This window comes from Nomascus leucogenys, chromosome 22a (assembly GCF_006542625.1).
Source record: "Nomascus leucogenys isolate Asia chromosome 22a, Asia_NLE_v1, whole genome shotgun sequence".
NCBI classification, from domain to species: domain Eukaryota; kingdom Metazoa; phylum Chordata; class Mammalia; order Primates; family Hylobatidae; genus Nomascus; species Nomascus leucogenys.
Window position 1 is genome coordinate 106,513,649 of NC_044402.1, and position 23,470 is coordinate 106,537,118.

The 23,470-nt window shown below is 40.9% G+C and overlaps 1 protein-coding gene across 3 annotated transcripts in view; it reads right to left on the bottom strand.

Moving 5' to 3' along the window:
* INO80D (INO80 complex subunit D) overlaps positions 1-23,470 on the bottom strand; it is a 100,179-nt gene that overhangs the window by 14,527 nt on the left and 62,182 nt on the right. For 2 of the 3 annotated variants that reach the window (XR_004028017.1, XM_030803946.1), the window contains exons 6-10: positions 22,217-22,441; positions 13,217-13,326; positions 11,156-11,289; positions 3,034-3,275; positions 732-889 (exon numbers count right to left, since the gene is read on the bottom strand). Coding sequence is in view for 2 of the 3 variants with exons in the window: in XM_030803946.1 (XP_030659806.1) it covers positions 732-889; positions 3,034-3,275; positions 11,156-11,289; positions 13,217-13,326; positions 22,217-22,441 (869 nt within the window). In the remaining variant the exon portion in view is untranslated. The remainder of the gene's footprint in view (positions 1-731; positions 890-3,033; positions 3,276-11,155; positions 11,290-13,216; positions 13,327-22,216; positions 22,442-23,470) is intronic. The other variant, XM_003253978.2, reaches the window with a different exon arrangement.

Here is a 23,470-nt window from a genome sequence, read left to right on the forward strand (position 1 = left end):
GTAATCCCGGCTACTCGGGAGGCTGAGGCAGGAGAATCGCTGGAACATGGGAGGCAGAGGTTGCAGTGAGCCCATATGGCGCCACTACATTCCAGTCTGAGCGACAGAGCAAGACTCCGTCTCAGAAAAAAGAAAAAAGAAAAAAAAAGTCATATTCAAGATGTCTTTGTTCAAAAATAAAGTAAAAGTCTTCACTTTAAAGAAACAACGTTGGGCTGGGTGTGGTGGCTCATGCCTGTAATCCCAGCACTTTGGGAGGCCAAGGCGGTGGATCACTTGAGGCCAGGAGTTCAAGACCAGCCTGGCCCACATTGTGAAACCCCACCTCTACTAAAAGTACAAAAATTAGCCGGGCGTGGTGGCATATGCCTGAAATCCCAGCTACTCGGGAGGCTGAGGCGGAAGAATCGCTTGAACCCGGAGGCAGAAGCTGCAGTGAGCCAAGATCGTGCCACTGCACTCCAGCCTGGGCAACAGAGTGAGATTCTGTCTCCAAAGAAAAAAGAAACAAGTTATAAACCTAGTCAGCAAATTATGAGATGGTTAAACAAACTGCACATTCCTTATCTTCTGAAACAGGTAAAATAGCTGCAGTGGTATTATATTTCCTATCTACAGTGAAAGACATTACATGTGAGGAGGAATATGACAAACACATCTCAAAACACTATTTCTTTTCTTATAAACTCATTTTTAAAACCAGTTTCCTTGAGTCAAAATATTGACTATACCTTCAAAAAAATCAAAATCTTGTAAGTCATCAGGTAGCCGTGGCAGGACGTCTGAAAAGTCCTCCTGGTTCAATTCCAAGTCATGTGGAATGTCAGTGATCTCATTGGCAATGTCATCCGGCAACTCATCAGCACTCAGCTCTGGCGTGGATGGGCTCCTGGGAAAGAGGACACTGTTGGTCCCATAACTCCCCCATTATCTTCACATCAATACCACCAAGCCAAGTTCATTCAACATGAAAAGAAGCTAATGTCAGGCAGGGCACAGTGGCTCACACCTGTAATCCCAGCACTTTGGGAGGCCAAGGTGGGGATCACTTGAAGCCACGAGTTCAAGATCAGCCTAGTCAACATGGCAAAACCTTGTCTCTACTAAGAATACAAAAATTAGCTGGGCATGGTGGTGCACACCTGTAATCCCAGCTACTCAGGAGGCTAAGGCACGAGAATCACTTGAAACTAGGAGGCGAAGGTTGCAGTGAGCTGAGATCACACTACTGTACTCCAGCCTGGGCAACAGGTGGAGACTCTGTCTCAAAAAAAAACAAAACCAAAATGAAAAAACAAGCTAATGTCTTTTAGGTTTTTTATTTAAAGGTCAGAAAGTCCCGGCAGGTCTTGAACCCAAGCACAGGGATTAGACAGATGGAAAGTAAGGAAGTAACCACCTGAGCTAAAGCCAATCCTAATGTCTTCTAGGTTTTTTTTTTAGACAGAGTTTCACTCTTGTTGCCCAAGTTGGAGTGCAATGGCGCGATCTCGGCTCACTGCAACCTCCACCTCCTGAGTTCAAGAGATTCTCCTGTCTCAGCCTTCAGAGTAGCTGGGATTACAAGCGCCCACCACTATGCCAAGCTAATTTTTGTTTGTTTTTAGTAGAGACGGGGTTTCACCATGCTGGCCAGGCTGGTCTCAAATTCCTGACCTTAGGTGATCCACCCACCTTGGCCTCCCAAAGTGTTGGGATTACAGGCATGAGCCACAATGCCTTGCCTCTTTTTTTTTTTTTTTTTTTTTTTTTTTTTTTTTTTGAGACGGAGTCTTGCTCTGTCGCCCAGGCTAGAGTGCAGTGGCATGATCTCGCAACCTCCACCTTCCATGTTCCAGCGATTCTTCTGCCTCAGCCTCCCAAGTAGCTGGGATTACAGGTGCCCACCACCATGCCTGGCTAATTTTTGTATTTTTGGTAGAGATAGGGTTTCACCATCTTGGCCAGGCTGGTCTCGAACTCCTGACCTCATGATCCACCCGCCTTGGCCTCCCAAAGTGCTGAGATTACAGGCATGAGCCACCGCACCTGGTCTTAGGTTTTTTATATTCAACAGAAACATGAGAAACCCTAACTTACAGTGTCTCCTCCCCTATTTTAAAATAAGGAAATCTGAAAGTAGAATCACTGCAAAAATACAGGCCTCACCATATGCAGTCACATATTTCTGCAACCTTCACCCATGTATTGAGAGGCAACAACAACTACTAGGTAATACTTTTACTTCAAATTTGTACAATGAATCACAATTTGGTGTATCAAGTGTGTCTTAATGCTTTTTAGTAGAATTTCAAATCTGGTTGAAATAATAATTTTAGAACTGAAATTAACAACAGGTAAAACTGAAATGCTTAGCTAAAACAAAGCTTCATTCTTCTGGTCAAAATGTTTAACCCTGCCAAAATAAATAATGCCTCATATTTCTGATGGACTACTTCTGTTGGAACATATATGGAATTTCTGCAAAAGTTTTAAAAGTTAAGAGGCTAGGTGTAGTGATTCATGCCTGTATTCCCAGCACTTTGAGAGGCCGAGGCAGGTGGATCACTTGAGGTCAAGAGTTCGAGACTAGCCTGGCCAACACGGTGAAACCCTGTCTCTACTAAAAATACAAAAATCAGCTGGGCGTGATGGCACACGCCTGTAATCCCAGACTAGGGTGGCTGAGGCAGAAGAATCGCGTGAACCCTGGAGGCAGAGGTTGCAGGGAGCCGAGATCGCGCCACTGCACTTAGCCTGGGCGACAGAGCAAGACTTGGTCTCAAGAAAAAAAAATGTTTTTTAAGTTGAGAATATACAATTAAACTCAGTTTCAGCATCTGTTCTCTTTAGTGTAAGCAAAAGCTTAATTTTAGATCAAATACAGCCAGATACAGGTAAAATTTGCACCAAAAACTATTTTAAAAATCTAAGCTGATATACTAAATGGTTTCTGTAGCCTAGTGACAACTTTACAATAACCACATGAAGCTAGATCTTCTGAGAAGAATCCCAAAATGTAAAGAAAAATTAGGTGCCAGTGGCACCACTGACCGGATCTGAGAGGCCACCACTGACCGGATCTGAGAGGCCTCCACTGGCAGTGAGACGCTGGCGGGCATGCTGAGGTTCCCTTGGGGGACTGCAGGCGGAATGGGTTTTTGGGGTCGACGAGGTCCACGCCTTCTCTTCTTCTTGTGTTTTTTGGTTAGTGCAGGAGGCTTGGTTTTTTTCCTGGGTTTCCTCTGCTGCTGGTGCTGAACTTTACGGGAGTTATCTCCTCTCAAGAAATTATCCTTTGGAATGAATAAATAGGCTTTTAAACTGAGATTATCTGGGAGAAACCTGACAGCTACCTAAAAAATATTTACATCCCTTAATATTCTATATAATGCCTAAAACATACTGGATGCCCAAAACTATGTATAACAATAATGAAGACATCAAACTTCATCAATTCCAAGATCTACATTTTAATATCTCTGCAATTGGGAAGCATTTTAAATTGGTGGCATTTTACCACTTTGGTCAGCCTGCTGATGGTCATTATAGTTGACACTGTCTACCCACACTCACACACATACACATGGTTCCAGTTCTTTGTACTGGCATTGTTTCTGAATTAAGGTTTGTACACTGTTGGTACTACGTGTGGAGGAAAATTTTTTGTGAATGTAGAAAGGCAGCACAAAGAGCAGCAGGGCATAAAATTAATATTAGTGGAGCACATATTCATTACTGAAGAACCGACCACAATTCTTTTTTTTTTTTTTTTCCCTGTAAGGCAACAACCAAGTGAAAAAGGAAAATAACCACAAAGTAGATGAAGTTGTTCTATTGCTGAAGTACGTAGAAAATACTGCCTTTCACATGTCAAGCAGTACTGCCAAAACCAGGAACGGTATATAAAAATCTATGTCTAAATAAGTCTTTTAAAAGCTCTTTAATAAGTTGAAAACAAAAATTCTAAGTGATAAGAAAGTACCGCATCACTGGCAACATTTTTTTCTTTCTTACTGGCACATAAAACAGTGGGATTTGCAATTGATGTCACCTTTAATTAATTCCCTAATAACTCTTATAGCTAAATAAAGATTGTAGACCATAGTATTTTAAGACTAATAACCATCACTAGCATCAAAAAATTGAAAACAAGAAAGAATAAAATTAAGGCATAAATTCAGGAAATCTAAAACAGGTTTAATCCTACTCAAATGCTTGAATGTAAACAATTACAGATTAAGTCACAAATACACAAATTTAAAACAAACCAAACAAAAGAGGCTACCTCTGGCCAGATGCAGTGGCTCACACCTGTAATCCCAGCACTTTGGGAGGCCGAGGCAGGTGGATCACCTGAGGTCAGGAGTTCGAGACCAGCCTGGCCAACATGGCAAAACTCCATCTCTAGTAAAAATATAAAAATTAGCCGGGCCTGGTGACATGTGCATGTAATCCTAGCTACTTGGGAGGCTGAGGCAGGGGAATTGCTCGAACCTGGGAGGCACAGGTTGCAGTGAGCCGAGATTATGCCATTGCACTCCAGCCTGGGCAACAAGAGCGAAACTCAGTCTCCAAAAAAAAAAAAAAAAAAAAAAAGGCTACTTCTCAGACTCTGTAGTTCTTTTTGTCTCAACGCTTGAGGTCTACTTGTATTATGTCCACTATTTAACTCAACAAATGGTGAATGCACAAGGACCAGTACCCAAACATTATGCTCAGCATCCATTGCAGGCTTTCCCTCCAGCACCAGTGTTGATCTCAGGAGGAAGTTAGGGAGCTCTCACCCAAGAGAAAATAAGTCCTATCTGTAAGGCTCCAATAATCACCTGGGTCAGATTCCTGCCTGATTCTCCTAAGCTTGTGTGCAGTTGCCTTGTGGCACTCTTGGTACTGTGCCAGATACTTCACACAGAATAGCCCCTGACTGATACCTGCCTTGCTCGCCTCCAGAGAGCTAAAGTCCCCACCCCCTGAGGCTTTCCTAATGCCAACTGTTATTTTACCTAGCGTCAGTGCACAATGAAATACTATTCACTCCCAACTTTCGTCTGATTCTACCTCTATGTCAAGGCAATGCACTCACCATCTGTCATAGGATCTTACAAAGGTGGAATCCCATGTTCTGCCTGACAGCCGGGACTTCCTGCAGCTGGAGTCTCTTACCAATGGCTGTCACATCCTAGTTCTGAATCTTAACCCCTTCCATTGGTATGCCTAACGGTTAATGTATTCAACAATTACTTACTGAGAGTCTCTGTTCTAAGTGCTAGGGATACAGTAGTAACAAAAAAATGCTCCTGCCCTTGTGAGGTTTACATTCTAGTAGGAGAATACAGAAAATAAACAAACTAATGACTAACTGTTAGGCAGACAAATATTAGGAAGAAAAATGAGGTAGAGTATGAGGATAAAAACTGACAGGGTAACAGGCAGGTGGAAGACTTCCATGATGAGGCGACACATGATAACAAATCTGAATGAAAGGAAGGAGTGAGCAACGTGGAAACTTGGGAAAAGGCCAGGTATGGTGGCTCATGCCTATAATCCCAACACTTTGGGAGGCAGTGGCAGGAGGATGTGATGGGAAGCCATTAGCAGGTTTTGATTATGGAGCTAATATGATCAGATGTATAGTCTAAAGGGCCTGCTCTAAAGACTACTTACTACAGAATTCCCTTTCTAGGACATTCTGGAAAATGCAGAAGTACAGGGGCAGAAAATAGATTAGTGGGGATGGAGTAAAGGGATGACTACAAAGGGGGTAGTGTAAGAGAATCTGGGGAGCCGTTCTGTATCTTGATTTAGGTGGTGGTTATACAACTGTATGCATCTACAAAACTCCTAAGAGTGTAACACTCAAAAGTGAATTCAATTCAAAGAAAGTAGAACATATACACACCCAGCCCACTCTGGCTGCTATGTAAACAGCATACCCCCTGTGGCAGGGGGATATGGCAAGAAGGGAGATCAATTAGGAGACTATTACAATAATCCAGGCAAAGATAATGGTAGCCTCGACTAGAATGGTAGCAGTGAAATTTATAAAATGTGTGTGGATTCAGAATATAATATGAAAATAGAGGCTAGGTGCAGTGGCTCAGGCCTGTAACATCCCAGCACTTTGGGAGGCCAAGGTGGGCAGATTACTTGAGGTCAGGAGCTCAAGACAAACCTGGCCAACATGGTGAAACCCCATGTCTACCAAAAAATACAAAAATTAACTGGGCACAGTGGCACACGCCTATAGTCCCAGCTACTCGGGAGGCTACTGTGGGAGAATTCCTTGAACCTGACAGACAGAGGTTGCAGTGAGCCGAGACTGCACCACTGTACTCAAACCTGGGTGACAAAGAGAGACTTGTCTCAAAAAAAAAAAAAAAAATCGGAGCCTAGATTTGCACATACTTTTCATCTCCCAGTGTCAGTCTCTCACAGGAGCACCGATAGGGTACAAGTGCTTCTTATAGTCTCTTATGTAATTTTTAACCTAAAACAAAAATAGCTCAAACTACTGCCAGATTCTGTCTTCAGAGAGAAAACTATTTTCAAAAATTTGTATTTTAAATACTTAAAAAAATTTGATTAGTATAATTGTGATTGTTATATAAAATATATATTATTTTATGCCTAATTCACATTATACTAATTCAGTCTTAGCTTTGCCTCATTGAATTTGCCTAAGTAGGAAAGTTTAACTAGCTGAAAAGAATAAAACTGCATTCAATTTCTCTAAAAGCATTCACATAATAATGGTTATAGGAGGCCGGGTGCGGTGGCTTACACCTGTAATCCCAGCACTTTGAGAGGCCGAGGCAGGTGGATCATGAGGTCAGGATATTGAGACCTTCCTGGCTAACATGGTGAAACCTCATTTCTACTAAAAATACAAAAATTAGCCAGGCGTGGTGGCAGGCACCTGTAGTCCCAGTTACTTGGGAGGCTGATACAGAAGAATGGCGTGAACCCGGGAGGCGGAGCTTGCAGTGAGCTGAGATCTCGCCACTGCACTCCAGCCTGGGTGATAAAGCGAGACTCCATCTCAAAAAAAAAAAAAAAAAATTGTTATAGGAACCAAAAATTCATTCATAATAAGTTCCTAAAGCAGACACTGAAGTACAGATTTTTCTACTTAACAGTATCTTCCTCAGTATCTTAGAAGTATACTGGAATGGCATAACTTTAAAATGAAAATATGTGGCTGGGATCATTTATTTCGTGATTTGAAAGCTACAGGGCCCACATTACCATGGGTCTGTGAAATCATCAATGAAGGTCCACAAAAGTGGTTCAAAAAGCATACAGAAATTATTCCTTAGCTATGACAAAGCCTGAATAAGCTTAAAAAAAAAAAAAAGCCTACATTCGCTGGGCATGGTGGCTCATGCCTGTAATCCCAGCACTTTGGGAGGTTGAGCCGGGTGGATCATCTGAGGTCAGGAGTTCAAGACCAGCCTGGCCAACATGGAAAAACGTTTTCTCTACTAAAAAAAAAAAAAAATCAGCCAGCATGGTGGCATGCGCCTGTAATCCCAGCTACTCGGGAGGTTGAGGTGCAAGAATCACTTGAACCCAGGAGGCAGAGGCTGCAGTGAGCCAAGACTGTACGACTGCACTCCAGCCTGGGTGACAGAGTAAAACTCCATCTCAAATAAATAAATAAATAAATAAATCTATATTTTAAATGTTTTTATATTAAAGTGGGAAAATAGTTATCCAACATTTGTAATATGTAATTGTAATATGTAGTTTAGTATACAAATTTTTCAAAACATATTGTCTGTAAAAGAAACCTAAAAAATAAAACAAGTTCTTGGTGAAAAAGCCAGTTGATCTGGTTTGGCTCTTTGTCCCCACCCAAATCTCATCTTGTAGCTCCCATAATTCCTATGTGTTGTGGGAGGGAGACAGTGGGAGATGACTGAATTATGGGGGCAGGTCTTTCCCCTGTTGTTCTCATAATAGTGAATGGGTCTCACAGATCTGATGGCTTTAAGAATGGGAGTTGCCCTGCACAGCTCTTTTTGCCTGCCACCATCCATGTAAGATGTGACTTGTTCCTCCTTGCCTTCTGCCGTGATTGTGAGGCCTCCCCAGCCACGTGGAACTGTGAATCCAATTAAACCTCTTTTTTTTTTTAATTGCCCAATCTCAGGTACGTCTTTATCAGCAGCATGAAAACAGACTAATACAGCAAATTGGTACCAGTAGAGTGGGGTGCTGCTGAAAAGATACCCAAAAATGTGGAACCAACTTTGGAGCTGGGTAACAGGCAGAGGTTGGAACAGTTTGGAGGGCTCAGAAGAAGACAGAAAAATGTGGGAAAGTTTGGAACTCACTGGAGACTTGTTGAATGGCTTTGACAAAAATGCTGATAGTGATATGGACAATGAAATCTAGGCTGAGGTGGTCTCAGATGGAGATGAGGAACTTGTTGAGAACTGGAGCAAAGGTGACTCTTGTTATGTTTTAGCAAAGAGACTGGCAATATTTTGCCCCTGCCCTAAAGATTTATGGAACTTTGAACTTGAGAGAGATGATTTAGGGTATCTGGCAGAAGAAATTTCTAAGCAGCAATGCATTCAAGAGGTGACTTGGGTACTATTAGAAGCATTCAGTTTTAAAAGGGAAATACAGTTTTAAATTAAAATAAAAAAGGGAAATTCCCTTTAAAAAGGGAAATAAAAGTTTGGAAAATTTGCAGCCTGACAATGCAATAGAAAAGAAAATCCCACTTTCTGAGGAGAAATTCAATCCAGCTGCAGAAATTTGCATAATTAACGAAAAGCTGAATGTTAATCCCCAAGACAATGGGGAAAATGTCTTCAGGGCATGTCAGATGTCTTCTCAGCAGCCCCTCCCATCACAGGCCTGGAGGCCTAGGAGGAAAAGATGGTTTCATGGGCCAGACCCAGGGCTCCCTTGCTCTGTGCAGCCTAGGGACTTGGTACCTTGCGTTCCAACCACTCCAGCCATGGCTAAAAGGGAGCAAGGTAGAGCTCAGACTGTTGCTTCAGAGAGTGGAGGCCCCAAGCCTTGGCAGCTTCCACATAGTGTTGAGCCTGCGAGTGCACAGAAGTCAAGAATTGGGGCTTGGGAACCTCTGCCTAGAATACAGAAGATGTATAGTAACGGTCCGGGCACGGTGGCTCACGCCTATAATCTCAGCACTATGGGAGGCTGAGGTGGGCGGATCACCTGAGGTCAGGAGTTTGAGACCACCCTGGCCAACATGGTGAAACCCTGTCTCTGCTAAAAATACACACAAATTGGCCAAGTGTGGTGGCACACACCTGTAATCCCAGCTACTTGGGAGGCTGAGGCACAAGAATTGCTTAAACCTCGAAAGCAGAGGTTGCAGTGAGCCAAGATCAAACCACAGCACTGCAGCCTGGGTGACAGAGTGAGACTCTGTTTCCAAAAAAAGAAAATGTATAGAAATGCCTGGATGCCCAGGCAGAAGTTTGCTGTAGGAGTGGGGCCCTCCAGGGGAACCTCTGCTAGAATAGTGCAGAAGGAAAATGTGGGTGGGAGCCTCCAAACAGAGTCCCTACTGGGACACCACCTAGTGGAGCTGTGAGAAGAGGGCCACCATCCTCCAGACCCCAGAATGGCAGATCTACTGACAGCTTGCACCATGCACCTGGAAAAGCTGCAGATACTCAATGCCAGCCCGTGAAAACAGCCAGGAGAGGGGCTATACCCTGCAAAGTCACAGGGGCAGAGCTGCCCAAGATTATGGGAACCTATGTTTTGCATCAGCTTGACCTGGATGTGAGACATGAAGTCAAAGGAGATCATTTTGGAGCTTTTCAACTTGATTGTCCACTGGATTTTGGACTTGCATGGAGCCTGTAGCCCCTTTGTTTTGGCCAATTTCTCCCATTTGGAACAGCTGTATTTACCCAATGGCTGTACCCCCATTGTATCTAGGAAGTAACTAACTTGCTTTTGATTTTACAGGCTCATAGGCAGAAGAGACTTGCCTTGTCTCAGATGAGACTTTGGACTGTGGACTTTTGAGTTAATGCTGAAATGAGTTGAGACTTTGGAGGACTGTTGCAAAGGCGTGATTGGTATTACAATGTGAAGATATGCTATTTGGGAGGTGCCAGGGCAGAATGATATGGTTTGGCTCTGTGTCCCCACCCAAATCTCATCTTGTAGCTCCCACAATTCCCACGTGTTGTGGGAGGGACCTGGTGGGAGACGACTGAATAGCGTATTCGCTATTAAGACGACTATAAGACGACTTGTAATAGTGAATGGGTCTCATGTGATCTGATGGTTTTACAAATGGGAGTTGCCCTACACAAACTCTCTTTTTGCCTGCCACCATCCATGTAAGATATGACTTACTCCTCCTTGCCTTCCACCATGATTTTGAGGCCTCCCCAGCCACATAGAACTGAGTCCAATTAAACCTCTTTCTTTTGTAAACTGCCCAGTCTCAGGTATGTCTTTCTCAGAAGCGTGAAAACAGACTAATACACCAGTGAATCACACACATTGAGACTGAGGTCCAAAAAGGCCGAATCCTTAGCCCCTAGTTATATACCAAGCTGGCGGCAAAGCCAGGATCACAGGTTCCAACTATTAAGTCCTGGTCTAATACCCATTCCCTCACCCTGAGAATCCCTGAAAACTATAACATGTTTATAGAGGGCAGGAAGTATCTCACTTTCTAGTACATAAGGTACCTAGGAAAGTATCTTGCAGTAACTGCTTGATGGATAAAAAAAAAATAAAAAGGAACTTCCTTTAAATAATTATATAATTTAGATATTCCTCAAATTCAAATCTGTCTCTCCTCCAAATTATTCTGAATTAATTAGGATTTATGATAACTAGCATTGACTAAAGCAATAATTACGTTCAATAGATTTCTAGAAAGGTTGGGCCTTCGATTGAAGTTTTATCAACTATTCACAACATTTGTAGAATTATATATAAGAAAGCAAAAACTTAGAGACATAGGAACAAAGAGACTGTTAGAAATTCTGCTATGTATAAGATACATATCTTAAGGTAATAAAATGCATCTTAAGGGAATAAAAATCCTGTCTCAAAACTTGTTTCAGTGATTTATATACATACATAGTTTGTGCTAAGTTATAAAATACTTCCTACAGTGGATAGGTATGAAAAGTTTGAAAGCCTCTGTTGCAGAACTTACCATTTTTTTGGCATGTTCTTCACACAGAGGTGTCTGATGTGTAATGTCAAAAACTGGCACAGAGCACTGCTGTCCATCTGCAAACTTGGCTGTGCAACTTGAGAAGAGCTGCTGAGAGTGGTTCAAGAGGATATCTGTGTTTTTTTAAGTTAGGAATAAAATACACTGAAACTCTAATTTTTCAATTTCTATATAAAATTTGCTTGTTCCCTTACATTTCATAAGTACAAACTTTATTATCCATAATATAAATATTACCCATATCAGTACTAGCTCAACTACTGATATGGGAAAATAATAGAATTTATCAGATGACAACTCTGAAGGACTCTATTTTGCTCATGGGACCCTGGCACCAGTTTCCTTAATGACCATTCTGAACCAAATTGTGTTATTTGGAAAAGCAGGGCCATTTCCTTCTTACATGTGAACTCCACTTAAAGTTCCACTTAATGTGTTTTTTTGTTTTGTTTTTTGTTTTGAGATGAAGTCTCGCTCTGTTGCCCAGGCTGGAGTGCAATGGCACGATCTCAGTTCACTGCCACCTCCACCTCCCGGGTTCAAGCAAGTGATTCTCCTGTCTCAGCCTCCCGAGTAGCTGGGATTACAGGCATCTGTCACTACATCCAGATAATTTATTGTATTTTTAGTACAGACAGGGTTTCACCATATTGGTTAGGCTGGTCTCAAACTCCTGACCTCAAGTGATCCACCTGCCTCAGCCTCCCAAAGCGTTGAGATTACAGGTGTAAGCCACTGAGCCTGGCCAATGGTTTTCTTTTTTTAGACAGCTCTTAAAAGGAAAATTTTCTGCCTATGATACTTACCAAGAATAAAAATTTAAAGATATAATTATTAAAAACTCATCTTTCCAAATCTGAATATTTTGCTTCACATTTCCAGCAACAAACTCAAACTCACAACTTATGAAAAATTACTTTTAAATAAAAACTTCACTACTGGCCAGGCACAGTGGCTCACACCTATACTCCCAGCACTGTGGGAGGCCAAGGTGGGTGGATTTATTGAGCCTCAGGAGTTCAAGATCAGCCTGGGCAACAAAAAAATACAAAAATTAGTTGGGCATGGTGGTGTATGCCTGTAGTCCCAGGTACTCAGGAGGCTGTGATGCAAAGATCACCTGAGCCCAGGGAGGTCGAGGCTGCAGTGAGCTGTGATTGTGCCACTGCACTTCAGTCTGGGTGACAGAGTGAGATCCTGCCTCTAAACAAACAAACATGAGCTTTACATCATCAATATTTTTAAGCACTCATACTTTAGCGACTACATTTCTTTAACACTTACCTTATATCTATTAAGTACCTTTGTGTTTTTCCTTTATGGTTTTTAGGTAAAACTATAAAGCCTTTATTACATAGAAAGTGCTGCGGAACAAGCTGTTCCAAGAACAGAAAGGAGGGCAACAATTAAACAGATGGTAAAGATAAGTAATTGCTGCTATTTTTACACGCTACCTGATTTTAAATACTCAATAAAAGTCACAGCAATAAGATTTCATCACCAACCTAAAGCTCCTTAACACAGGTTTTCTTCAAGTATACTTTAAAAGAGATCTTCTTTCCTAGGCAGTGATATTTGTTACCTTTCAAATCAGCACTGTACTCATTAAAAAGAGTAAACTAATCTTACAGGAAAAAGTAAGAAAAAGGAAAAAGTGTAAAACTGTGTAACTGTCTTAGAAGACTAAAAACAGATTTTAAATAATGTGATTTGATTTTTTCCATTAATGAGTGTTATAGCTCCTTCTTACAAGCTACCAGGAACCACCTGAGGGACCAGAATTCTATTAACAAAATATAATTAAGTGACAGACACTGGAGGAACCTGCTATTTGCTATCAATTTTGCTTATTTTTTGTGATTTTTGAATAAAACAAGAAAAATTATTCAGAGGACATCATGAAAATTATGTTAGATAAAATTATTTTAAACATTAAACAGTTATGGTTTCAAAAGTCATTCACTTGATTTAAAAATGAAATATACAGCCCCAAATTAGGTAGTACTTTTTCATTGCGCATCCATTTAGTTGAAAGGATACGTTGGAAACAATGTCTGGTGAATGGAAGGGCTTTGTTAGCACACTGTTCACCCTTCACGGTTCCACTGCATGCTGCTGGTTCCACCTCCCTCAGCTTGGTCCGGCTTATGCTAAGGAAAGAAAAACAAAAAATTAATTTTTTTTAAATGCTTTAAGAATCCAGGGTAATTTTTCAACATGATGTCACAACTCTGTAACACTCTCATTATAGTATCTATAACATCTACAGTCACTAAATAAAATGCAAATGTGATTTAAAGAAAGACGGTATTACAATTACCAATTGTGTTATTTCCCTAATCTTCTGACATTCAAAGCAGATAATTACATCACGATATGTTTCAAGGATGTCTGTTTTTTGTTTTTTTTTAAGTGATGTTTTATTTCCCTTTTCTTCACAAAGAGGCAGTACAGAAAAGTGATGAAGAACATGAGAGAAGAATCAGATGGACCTGGTTTTGAATCTCAGCTCTCCCTCTTACTAGCTGTGTGACTATGGGTATGTTGCTCAGCCTCATTTAAGCCTCAATTTTCTCACCTGTAAAGTAGAGACAATAAGGTACCTTGAGCTGGCAGGGTTGTTGGGAGCATAAAAAGATTAAGCACATCTAAACCACTTATATACAGTATATAGTATTACATAGTAAACAGCCAGTGGTTGTTAGTCATGACTATGATTATCGCCACCATTAGGAATTGATTGCCTCATGCTACTAAACCCATAAATCTGCAAAAAAATCTTCATCTCATACATGGGGAAGAGGATACTGATATGCAGAAATGGCTGAGAGGCTTTTATCCTCCAAAGTGAACTCACTTTAGATCTATTTTTTAAACTTTCTATTATACGTGCAATCCATGTTTCATTATTTAAATTTTATCTCCACTTTGTACACTTAATGTTTAAATATTTCAACTTATTTAAAATCTTATGAATAAGCAATGCATTCACATGGATCCATAAAAAAATGAAAGAATGCTAGGCAGTGAAGAATCGACTTCTTGCCCTTGCCCGCTAATTTGCCAGCCCCCACTCCCTCTATAATATGTATTCATTTTATTAGTTTGCAGATCCTTCCAGTTTCTTTACATAAACATATAAAAACACAAATAACTAACATTTAAATTCTTAGAAGTGGGCCAGGTGCAGTGGTTCACGACTGTAATCCCAGCACTTTGGGAGGCAGAGGAGGGCTCCCAAAATCAAAAAGGATCGCTTGAGCCCAGAAGTTTGAGACCAGTCTGGGCAACATAGGGAGATCCCCATCTCTATTAAAAAAAAAGAAAGAAAAAGAGAAAAAAGACAATTCTTACAAGTACAAAACCTATCCTATCTACGTAACTTTATAAAGCATCACAAACCATTAGGGCTTTACAAGTCTGAGTATGAGGAAAAAAATCTACTTAACCTACTAAGTTCAAGTCAGATATCACAAACAAAAAATCTTTTGAGTTGTTTGTTTCTAGTATCTTTCTCAGGGTTTCAATGGAATTATTGACACTAATTAGGTAAGGCCACACAGAATCTAAATTACATATGAATTTACACAAAATATAAATACTTCTACCATAGTTATTAATTTCATATAAACTGTAAACACTGGCCGGGCGCAGTGGCTCATGCCTGTAATCCCAGCACTTTGAGAGGCCAAGGTGGGCAGATCACAAGGTCAGGAGATCGAGACCATCCTGGCTAACACGGTGAAACCCTGTCTCTACTAAAAATACAAAAAATTAGCCGGGTGTGATGGCGGGCGCCTGTAGTCCCAGCTACTCGGGAGGCTGAGGCAGAAGAATGGCGTGAACCCAGGAGGCGGAGCTTGCAGTGAGCTGAGATTGTACCACTGCACTCCAGCCTGGGCAACAGAGTGAGACTCCCTCTCAAAAAAAAAAAAAAAAAAAAACTGTAAACACTGTTTATATGTCCATGCTGCTGCCTTAAAACCTGCCTTAACTAAGATTTCTGCAAGATTTGTCAGGATTGTAAGAGTAGGGAAGTGGATCATCATAGAACTAAACAGTTTATTCCTAATAGTTTATCCATCGTTTCTTTAAAAAGTTGTTTACATTAAATTTAGTCCTATAAAAGGAATATATAATTTCAAATAAATAAACTTTTACTATTCTGGCAGCTAAGCTCAAATTCTCTTGGTCTAGATTTAAATAGAACGGTCTCTATATTAAAGGGATACTTCTCTTTTTTTATTTTGAGACGGAGTTTTGCTCTGTTGCCCGGGCTGGAGTGCAATGGTGCGATCTTGACTCACTGCAACCCCCACCTCCTGGGTTCAGGTGATTCCCCTGCCTCAGCCTCCCCAGTAGCTGGGATTACAGGCACCTGCCACCATGCCTGGTTAATTTTTTATATTTTTAGTAGAGACGGGGTTTCACCATGTTGGCTGGGCTGGTCTTGAACTCCTGACCTCAGGTGATCCACTTGCCTCAGCCTCCCAAAGTGCTGGGATTACAGGCATGAGCCACCACACCCTGCCTGAACGGATAATTTTTATTAAACACCCTAATAAACTGCTCAGCTATCTTCAAAGAGTAGTGTACAATATATTCCCTCATTTTCTTTATTCTAAACTTACAAAATAACTATTGGTTTCATTTTTTTAAATTGCCTTATGTTTCAATAACCCCATGGACAAATTAAGGTAAAAATGGCCAGACACAGTGGCTCACCTAGTAATCTCAGCACTTTGGGAGGCTGAGGCAGGCGGATCACAAGGTCAGGAGTTCAAGACCAGCCTGGCCAACATAGTGAAACCCCGTCTCTACTAAAAATACAAAAAAAATTAGCTGGGCGTGGTGGCAGGCACCTGTAATCCCAGCTACTCGGGAGGCTGAGGTAGGAGAATCACTTGAACCTGGGAGGCGGAGGTTGCAGTGAGCCGAGATCACACCATTGCATTCCAGCCTGGGCGACAGAGCAGAACTCTGTCTCAAAAAAAAAAAAAAAAAAAAAAAAAAAAATTAATATGAAAATGCTTGATGTAATGTTAGATATATTTTATTATCCAAATAAGCCCAACAAACAAAGGGAATTACCAAACTTTTTCATGGTTTTCATATTTAAAAAATCTACTACAGGATTCCCTTTGACGTGCCCTATTGCATCCCCCATAAATAATGATGTTTCCATACAAACATTAGTCACTGTATGATTATGGGCTGCAAGATACTTAATTTGGGTTCACATACTTGAAGCTATTTCAATGGCTTATTCCACTTACTCATCAATAAATACGACAAAGTTATCTGATAGGAAAGACTAACATTATTTAGCTTGTATACAAACTATATTTTATTTTATTGAGAAGGAGTCTCCCTCTGTCACCCAGGCTGGAGTGCAACGGTGCAATCTCAGCTCACTGCAAGTTCTGCCTCCCCGGTTCAAGCAATTCTCCCACAGCAGCCTCCCAAGTAGCTGGGACTACAGGCGCATGCTACCACACCCAGCCACCATGCCTAGCCAACGAACTGTATTTTAAAGGATCCAGGCCAGGCACGGTGGCTCATGTTTGTAATCCCAGCACTTTGAGAGGCCAAGGCGGGCAGAGTACCTGAGGTCAGGAGTTCGAGACCAGCTTGGCCAATATGGTGAAACCCTGTCTCTACAAAAAATACAAAACAATTAGCCAGACGTGGTGAAGGGTGCCTGTAATCCCAGCTACTTGGGAGGCTGAGGCAGGAGAATCACTTGAACCCAGGAGGCGGAGCTTGCAGGGAGCCGAGACAGCGCCATTACACTCCAGCCTGGGCAACAAGAGTGAAACTCCATCTCAAAAAACTAAAAAATTAATAAAGGGTCCACATTAGAAGGTAGCCATTCAACTTTTAATTTCTAAAATATGTAATGCCAACCTTTTATGTATCTTTTTTTGAAATTAGGACTTTAATACCAAAAATATCAAATAGAGGGCAGCATGCAACTAAAAGTTTACTTTCGTGAACCTAGAATATAATGTAATATAAAAAGCTGCCAGCCGGGCACAGTGGCTCTTGCCTGTAATCCTACCACTTTGGGAGGCCAGGGGAGGTGGATCACAAGGTCAGGAGTTCATGACCAGCCTAGTCAACATAGTGAAACCCCGTCTCCACTAAAAATACAAAAAATTAGCTGGGCATAGTAGCGCGTGCCTGTAGTCCCAGCTACTTGGGAGGCTGAGGGAGAAGAACTGCTTGAACCCAGGAGGTGGAGGTTGTGGTGAGCCAAGACTGTGCCACCACACTCCAGCCTGGGCAACAGAGTGAGACTCATCTAAAAAAAAAAAAAGTTGCCAATCACCAAAGAATGATTATGATACATTGTTACATGATTATCAGCGATGCACTGGGCCATAAACTTTTCACTAATCATGGGTGACACAACCGAATATCATCAAATCAATCTGAAAACCATAACAGGGTCCATCTTGCTGTTTGTTTGTTGTGGCAGTTATCATTAATGTTTTTTAAATATCACTGATGTCAGTTAGGAAGATGTTCTGAAAACAACCAGTTAAGAATCGTGGATATATACAGTTTTCCACACAAATACCAAATTTTCCGAAACTCATTGTATAGTCTTTTACATCTTTGACGAGATCAGAATAATATATTAGACTCAGCATATACATTTACATACAAATTGGTTCACGCTGGACAATTCTACTAAAAGTATATACCTGAAAGCATTATATCATATAAATGTTAGTTATCATTATTTTATAACCTGTGTCAAACTAACTAAATTCCTTTAACAAATAGAAAACAGACCTTCATTTATTCAATTCTATTCACTCGTTCATCTATACTGGAGATTTAAGAACAAACTTTTTCCTGTTCTCATGGAAATTACTCTCTAGCATGACAGACAGACTTAATATAGGTATAAAATTCTAAAATGAAACAGAGTACAGAGCACAGTAGGCATACATAGTAGAGGGAACCTAACACAGTCCAGGGAATCAGGGAATGTATCTCTAAGAACATAAGTCTCTGAGTAAGCTGAGACCTGAAGGATGTTCTAGAACAGGTACTAGATCCAGAGGACTGAGAGATCTAGGAGTCAGGCAAGATGATTTGGGTGTAAGGGAAGAGTAGGCTGCAGCCATTACATATGGTATATTAGATACTTCAAACAACTCTAACCTGTTCTACTTCTAGAAAACTCTTAAGGGCACAGTGCATCCATGTGAGATATGCAACTGAAAATTAGGTCACTTTATTACAACAAATGAAAAGCAAAATACACAACACTAAAATAAAATATCAAAAAACAGGTATATAAGTAATATGACCAACAGCTACAAAATAAAGGTTATATTTTAACACTTTGTTTTATTTATTTGTCTTTTTTTTGTTTGAGATGGAGTCTCGCTCTGTTGCCTAGGCTGGAATGCAGTGGCACAATCTCAGCTCACTGCAACCTCTGCCTCCTGGGTTCAAGCAATTCTACTGCCTCAGCCTCCTGAGTAGCTGGGACTACAGGTGCCCACCACCACGCCCAGCTAATTTTTGTGTTTTTAGTAGAGACAAGGTTTCACTGTGTTGGCCAGGCTGGTCTCGAACTCCTGACCTCATGATCCACCCACCTCGGCCTCCCAAAGTGCTGGGATTACAGGCATGAGCCATCGCACCTGGCCAACACTTTGTTTTAAAACCTTTTTTTCCCTCAAGTGACTTACGACCATTACATAAAAATGAGACTGTACAAACAAAGGATTTTTTCATTTTATAAATAATCCCACCATCTAGAGATATTCTGGTACATAAATTCCTAAATTTTTTCTCTCTATATATACTAAAAGTTGTCATATGAAAATATAATAACTGGCCACGCATGGTAGCTCACGCCTGTAATCCCAGCACTTTGGGAGGCCGAGGTGGGTGGATCACCTGAGGTCAGGAATTCCAGACCAACCTGGCCAACATGGCGAAACTCTGTTTCTACTACAAATACAAAAATTAGCCGGGCATGGTGGTGGGCGCCTGTAGTCCCAGCTACTCAGGAGGCTGAGGCAGGAGAATCGCTTGAACCCAGGAGGCAGAGGTTGTAGTGAGCCGAGATTGCACCATTGCACTCCAGCCTAGACAAGAAGAGTGAAACTCCGTCTCAAAAAAAAAAAAAAAAAAAAGAAAATATAGTAACTAAAAAGTGTGAAATAGCCTGGTCCATATGCAGTGTGATAAACTACAAGTAATTTATCACAACCAGTTACAGATTTCTTTGTTCCTTCTCCACTCCCACTGCTTCACTTGACTAGCCTTAAAGGAAATTTTAAAAATGTGTGAAATAATAAATAATAAACTCAATAAACAAGCTGGCCTTCTATCAGGAGGCTGAGGCTGTAGTGACCCGTGATTACGCCACTGTGGAATTCCACCCTGGGCGACAGACTGAGACCTTGTCTGAACAACAACAAAAAGAATCAGAATTTAAACTTTATTTCCTTAAAGTAAGATAATGTTTTGATTTTTTTTCTTTTTTTGGAAGGCAGTCCCTCTCTGTCGCCCAGGTTGGAGCACAATGGCGTGATCTCTGCTCACTGCAACCTCCTACTCCCAGGCTAAAGCCATCCTCCCACTTCAGGGTCCCTAGTAGCTGGGACTACAGGTGCATGCCACCACACCTGGCTAATTTTTGTATTTTTTAGTAGAGATGGGGTCTCATCACATTGTCCAGGCTAATCTCGAATTCGTGACCTCAAGTGATCTACCCACCTCAGCCCACCAAAGTGCTGGGAATACACGTGTGAGCCACTGCACCCAGCCATGTTTTGAAATTTTAAAATTCAATTTAGTGCTTTAAATGTGTATTTCGGTTAAAAGTAATAACCAGGCAGGGGCAGTGGCTCATGCCTGTGATCCCAGCACTTAGGGAGGCCGAGGTGGGCAGATCACCTGAGGTCAGGAGTTCAAGACCAGCCTAGCCAACATGGTGAAACCCCATCTCTACTAAAAATACAAAAATTGGCTTGGCATGATGGCGGGTGCCTGTAATCCCAGCTACTTGGGAGGCTGAGGCAGAAGAATCGCTTGAACCAGGGAGGCGGAGGTTGCCATGAGCCAAGATTGTGCCATTGCACTCTGGCCTGGGTGACAGGGCAAGGCTCCGTCTCGAAAAAAAATTAATAAAAAGAAAAATAGCCATAATTAAAATATATATAAAAAACAAAATTCTGTTATATAAATATGTATTTATATATACACAACAGATACTATATATATTTTATATATATAACAGATACTTTATACTTATATACATAACAGAATTCCATAATCAGTTTAGAAAATATAACTTTGCATTTTTTAAACATTTTATAGATATAAACTAAGGTATTACTGTACTAAGGTTTTCACCATTACCACCAAAATGGTAATATGCCAAAATTTCTAAAGTATCCGATAACTCTACATTTCTGATATACAGATTTTCATGAATGTAATATTTTGTAAACATTATAAATCCTGTTTTCAAAAGAATCTTGAAGAACATAGGCAAATGGCTATGGTATACTTTTGAGGGAAAACTAGAAAACTCAAATTACTGTCATGAGAATGTCATTAATTAATAATTAAGAATTAATGTCATGAGAAAGTGGTCATAATTCAGTGATAAATGGAAAAAAGCATTTACGGAAATAAATGAAAATAATATAGATAACATGATTTCAATTTTGCTTTTTAATATAAACACATGGCTCGCTGGAAAATTTATACACATGCACGTGCGCGCGCACACACACACAGAGAAAGGCTAGAAGGAAACAGAATCAAAATGTTTTTTTTGTGTGTGTGTGTGATGCAGTCTCACTCTGTCACCCAGGCTGGAGTGCAGTGGCGCGATCTTGGCTCACTGTAGCGATCTCGGCTCACTGTAGCCTCCACCTCCCAGGTTCACGCCATTCTCCCGCCTCAGCCTCCAGAGTAGCTAGGACTACAGGCACCCGCCACCACGCCTAGCTAATTTTTTGTATTTTTAGTAGAGACAGCGTTTCACTGTGTTAGCCAGGATGGTCTCGATCTCCTGACCTCGTGATCCGCCTGCCTCGGCCTCCCGAAGTGCTGGGATTACCAGCATGAGCCACCGCGCCTGGCCTAGAATCAAAATGTTAACAGTGCTCATTCTCTCTCTCATGAATGGCAACAGGAAGATTTTCTCTTCTCATTTTTGTACTTTTTAAATTTTCCACAATAAACAAGTATCTACATTATAAACAGAAGGAATTTTTTTCTTAAAAGAAATTCAATGTAATAAAATACTTGCACAAATAATCTGTGAGGTAATGTAAATATTAATAGAAAACACACTGAAAAGGCCAGCTACAGTGGCTAACACCTCTAATCCCAACACTTTGGGAGGTAAAGGTGGGAGGATCGCTTCAGGCCAGCAGTTTGAGACCAGCCTGGGCAATACAGCGAGACCCTCACCTCTACAAAAAAAAAATTTTTTTAATTAGCTGGGTATGGTTTCACATGCCTATAGTCCCACCTACTCATGAGGCTGAGGTAGGAGGATCATTTGAGCCCAGGAGTTTGAGGTTGCAGTGAGCTATGATCACACCACTGCACTCCAGCCTGGGCGACAGAGCAAGACCCTGTCTCTAAAAACAAAAAAACGAAAACCAACACTGAAAAGAAACCAAAATAACACAAGTAAATAAACATAAAATACTACTTTTGTAGTTAAAAATCTATAAATGTTACTTTTAAATAACATGAAATTTATAAGCATTCTATTTTTTTTAAAGCCAGATAACATTCTCAAATCTTCAATGAATAAATTCTAATCAAACTACAGCAAAATTTTAGTAATGCTTTAATTTTACTGTTAGCTCATGGCAGTATTATTTTGCCACCTGTAGCACTTTAACAAAGCAAGAAAACCAAAACATAATGCTTAAACGTTTGGGACTTAGTGGTCATCTCCCACTGTGCCTCAACTATCCTCTCACAAAATAAAGCAAGCAAACTGAGATGAGTCCCTTAAGAATAAGTTGCTGTGGCTCTAACCTGGTTCGACTGCATGCAGCTCTCCGCAGTTCTTGTATTAACTGACCAGTGCATTCTGGTTCTTTACTGGCCGCCTGCAGCAAAGCTTTCCTAAACGTATGCCGGCATTTCTTTTGACGAGATTCTGCCCGCTCCAGGCGGCAGAGGTGCTTATATTTCTGCTGAAAGTAAGTGCAAAGTTGGGTCACCCTGGAGCTCCTACTCTCCGCATCATCATCATCTGACCTGGAAAGTGCAGGGAGAGAAATGAAAAACTGATTAAATTAGGCTCATTTTAGACAGGGTAAACAAGAATTAGGAAGTGTGGCTGAATGCACAGGTTTAAAACTTTTGTGGCATGTGAGCACATACTTCACACAATTAGAGTAAGAGAATTCCAATAGAGCTGAAATAAGTACAGTATTTCAACAATAAGGACAGAGTTAATCCAGTGTTTTCAGAAACAGCCTTCTTAGCATGGCATCAGTAGACACTTAATATACCAGTGTCTTCTAAATTTTAAGTGACTAGAGACTCTTGAGGAAAAAAATTCATCTTTTTACCTTTACTTACTAAAAAGTCTGAGTAAATGACATGACAGTTATGAGGAAACACATAGCATAATTTCATAGAAGATAAGTCATACCAGAAATAGGGCAGCGAATTCTAACAGTTTATTATCTAAGAGCTGTCCTTTTAAACATTCTGGTTTTTAATCACTTTTCTTGCTAACCACCTAAAGAAATTTGGTTGTAGGGATCACATTAATTCTACCACGTTTTTTTTTTTTTTTTTTTGGAGACAGAGTCTCACTCTGTCGCCCAGGCTGGAGTGCAGTGATGCAATCTCGGCTCACTGCATGCTCCGCCTTCCAGGTTCACGCCATTCTCCTGCCTCAGCCTCCTAAGTAGCTGGGACTACAGGTGTCCACCACCACGCCCGGCTAATTTTTTTGTGTTTTTAATAGAGACTGGATTTCATCGTGTTAGCCAGGATGGTCTCAATCTCTTGACCTTGTGATCCGCCTGTCTCAGCCTCCCAAAGTGCTGGGATTACAGGCATGAGCCACCGAGCCCGGCCTTCTACCATGTATTTTTTTTAACTATGGAAGTATCCTAAACAGCATTTAATAAGTCAGGGATTACATAAAGGATTTTCCATCACATGCTAATAATGTGATTAATTGGTGTCCTGGCTGAAATGCTATGTGGAAGTGATGCTGAAGGAACATCTAAGCTCAACAAGAAAGAGTGCCTTTTTAGCAATGTCTACCAC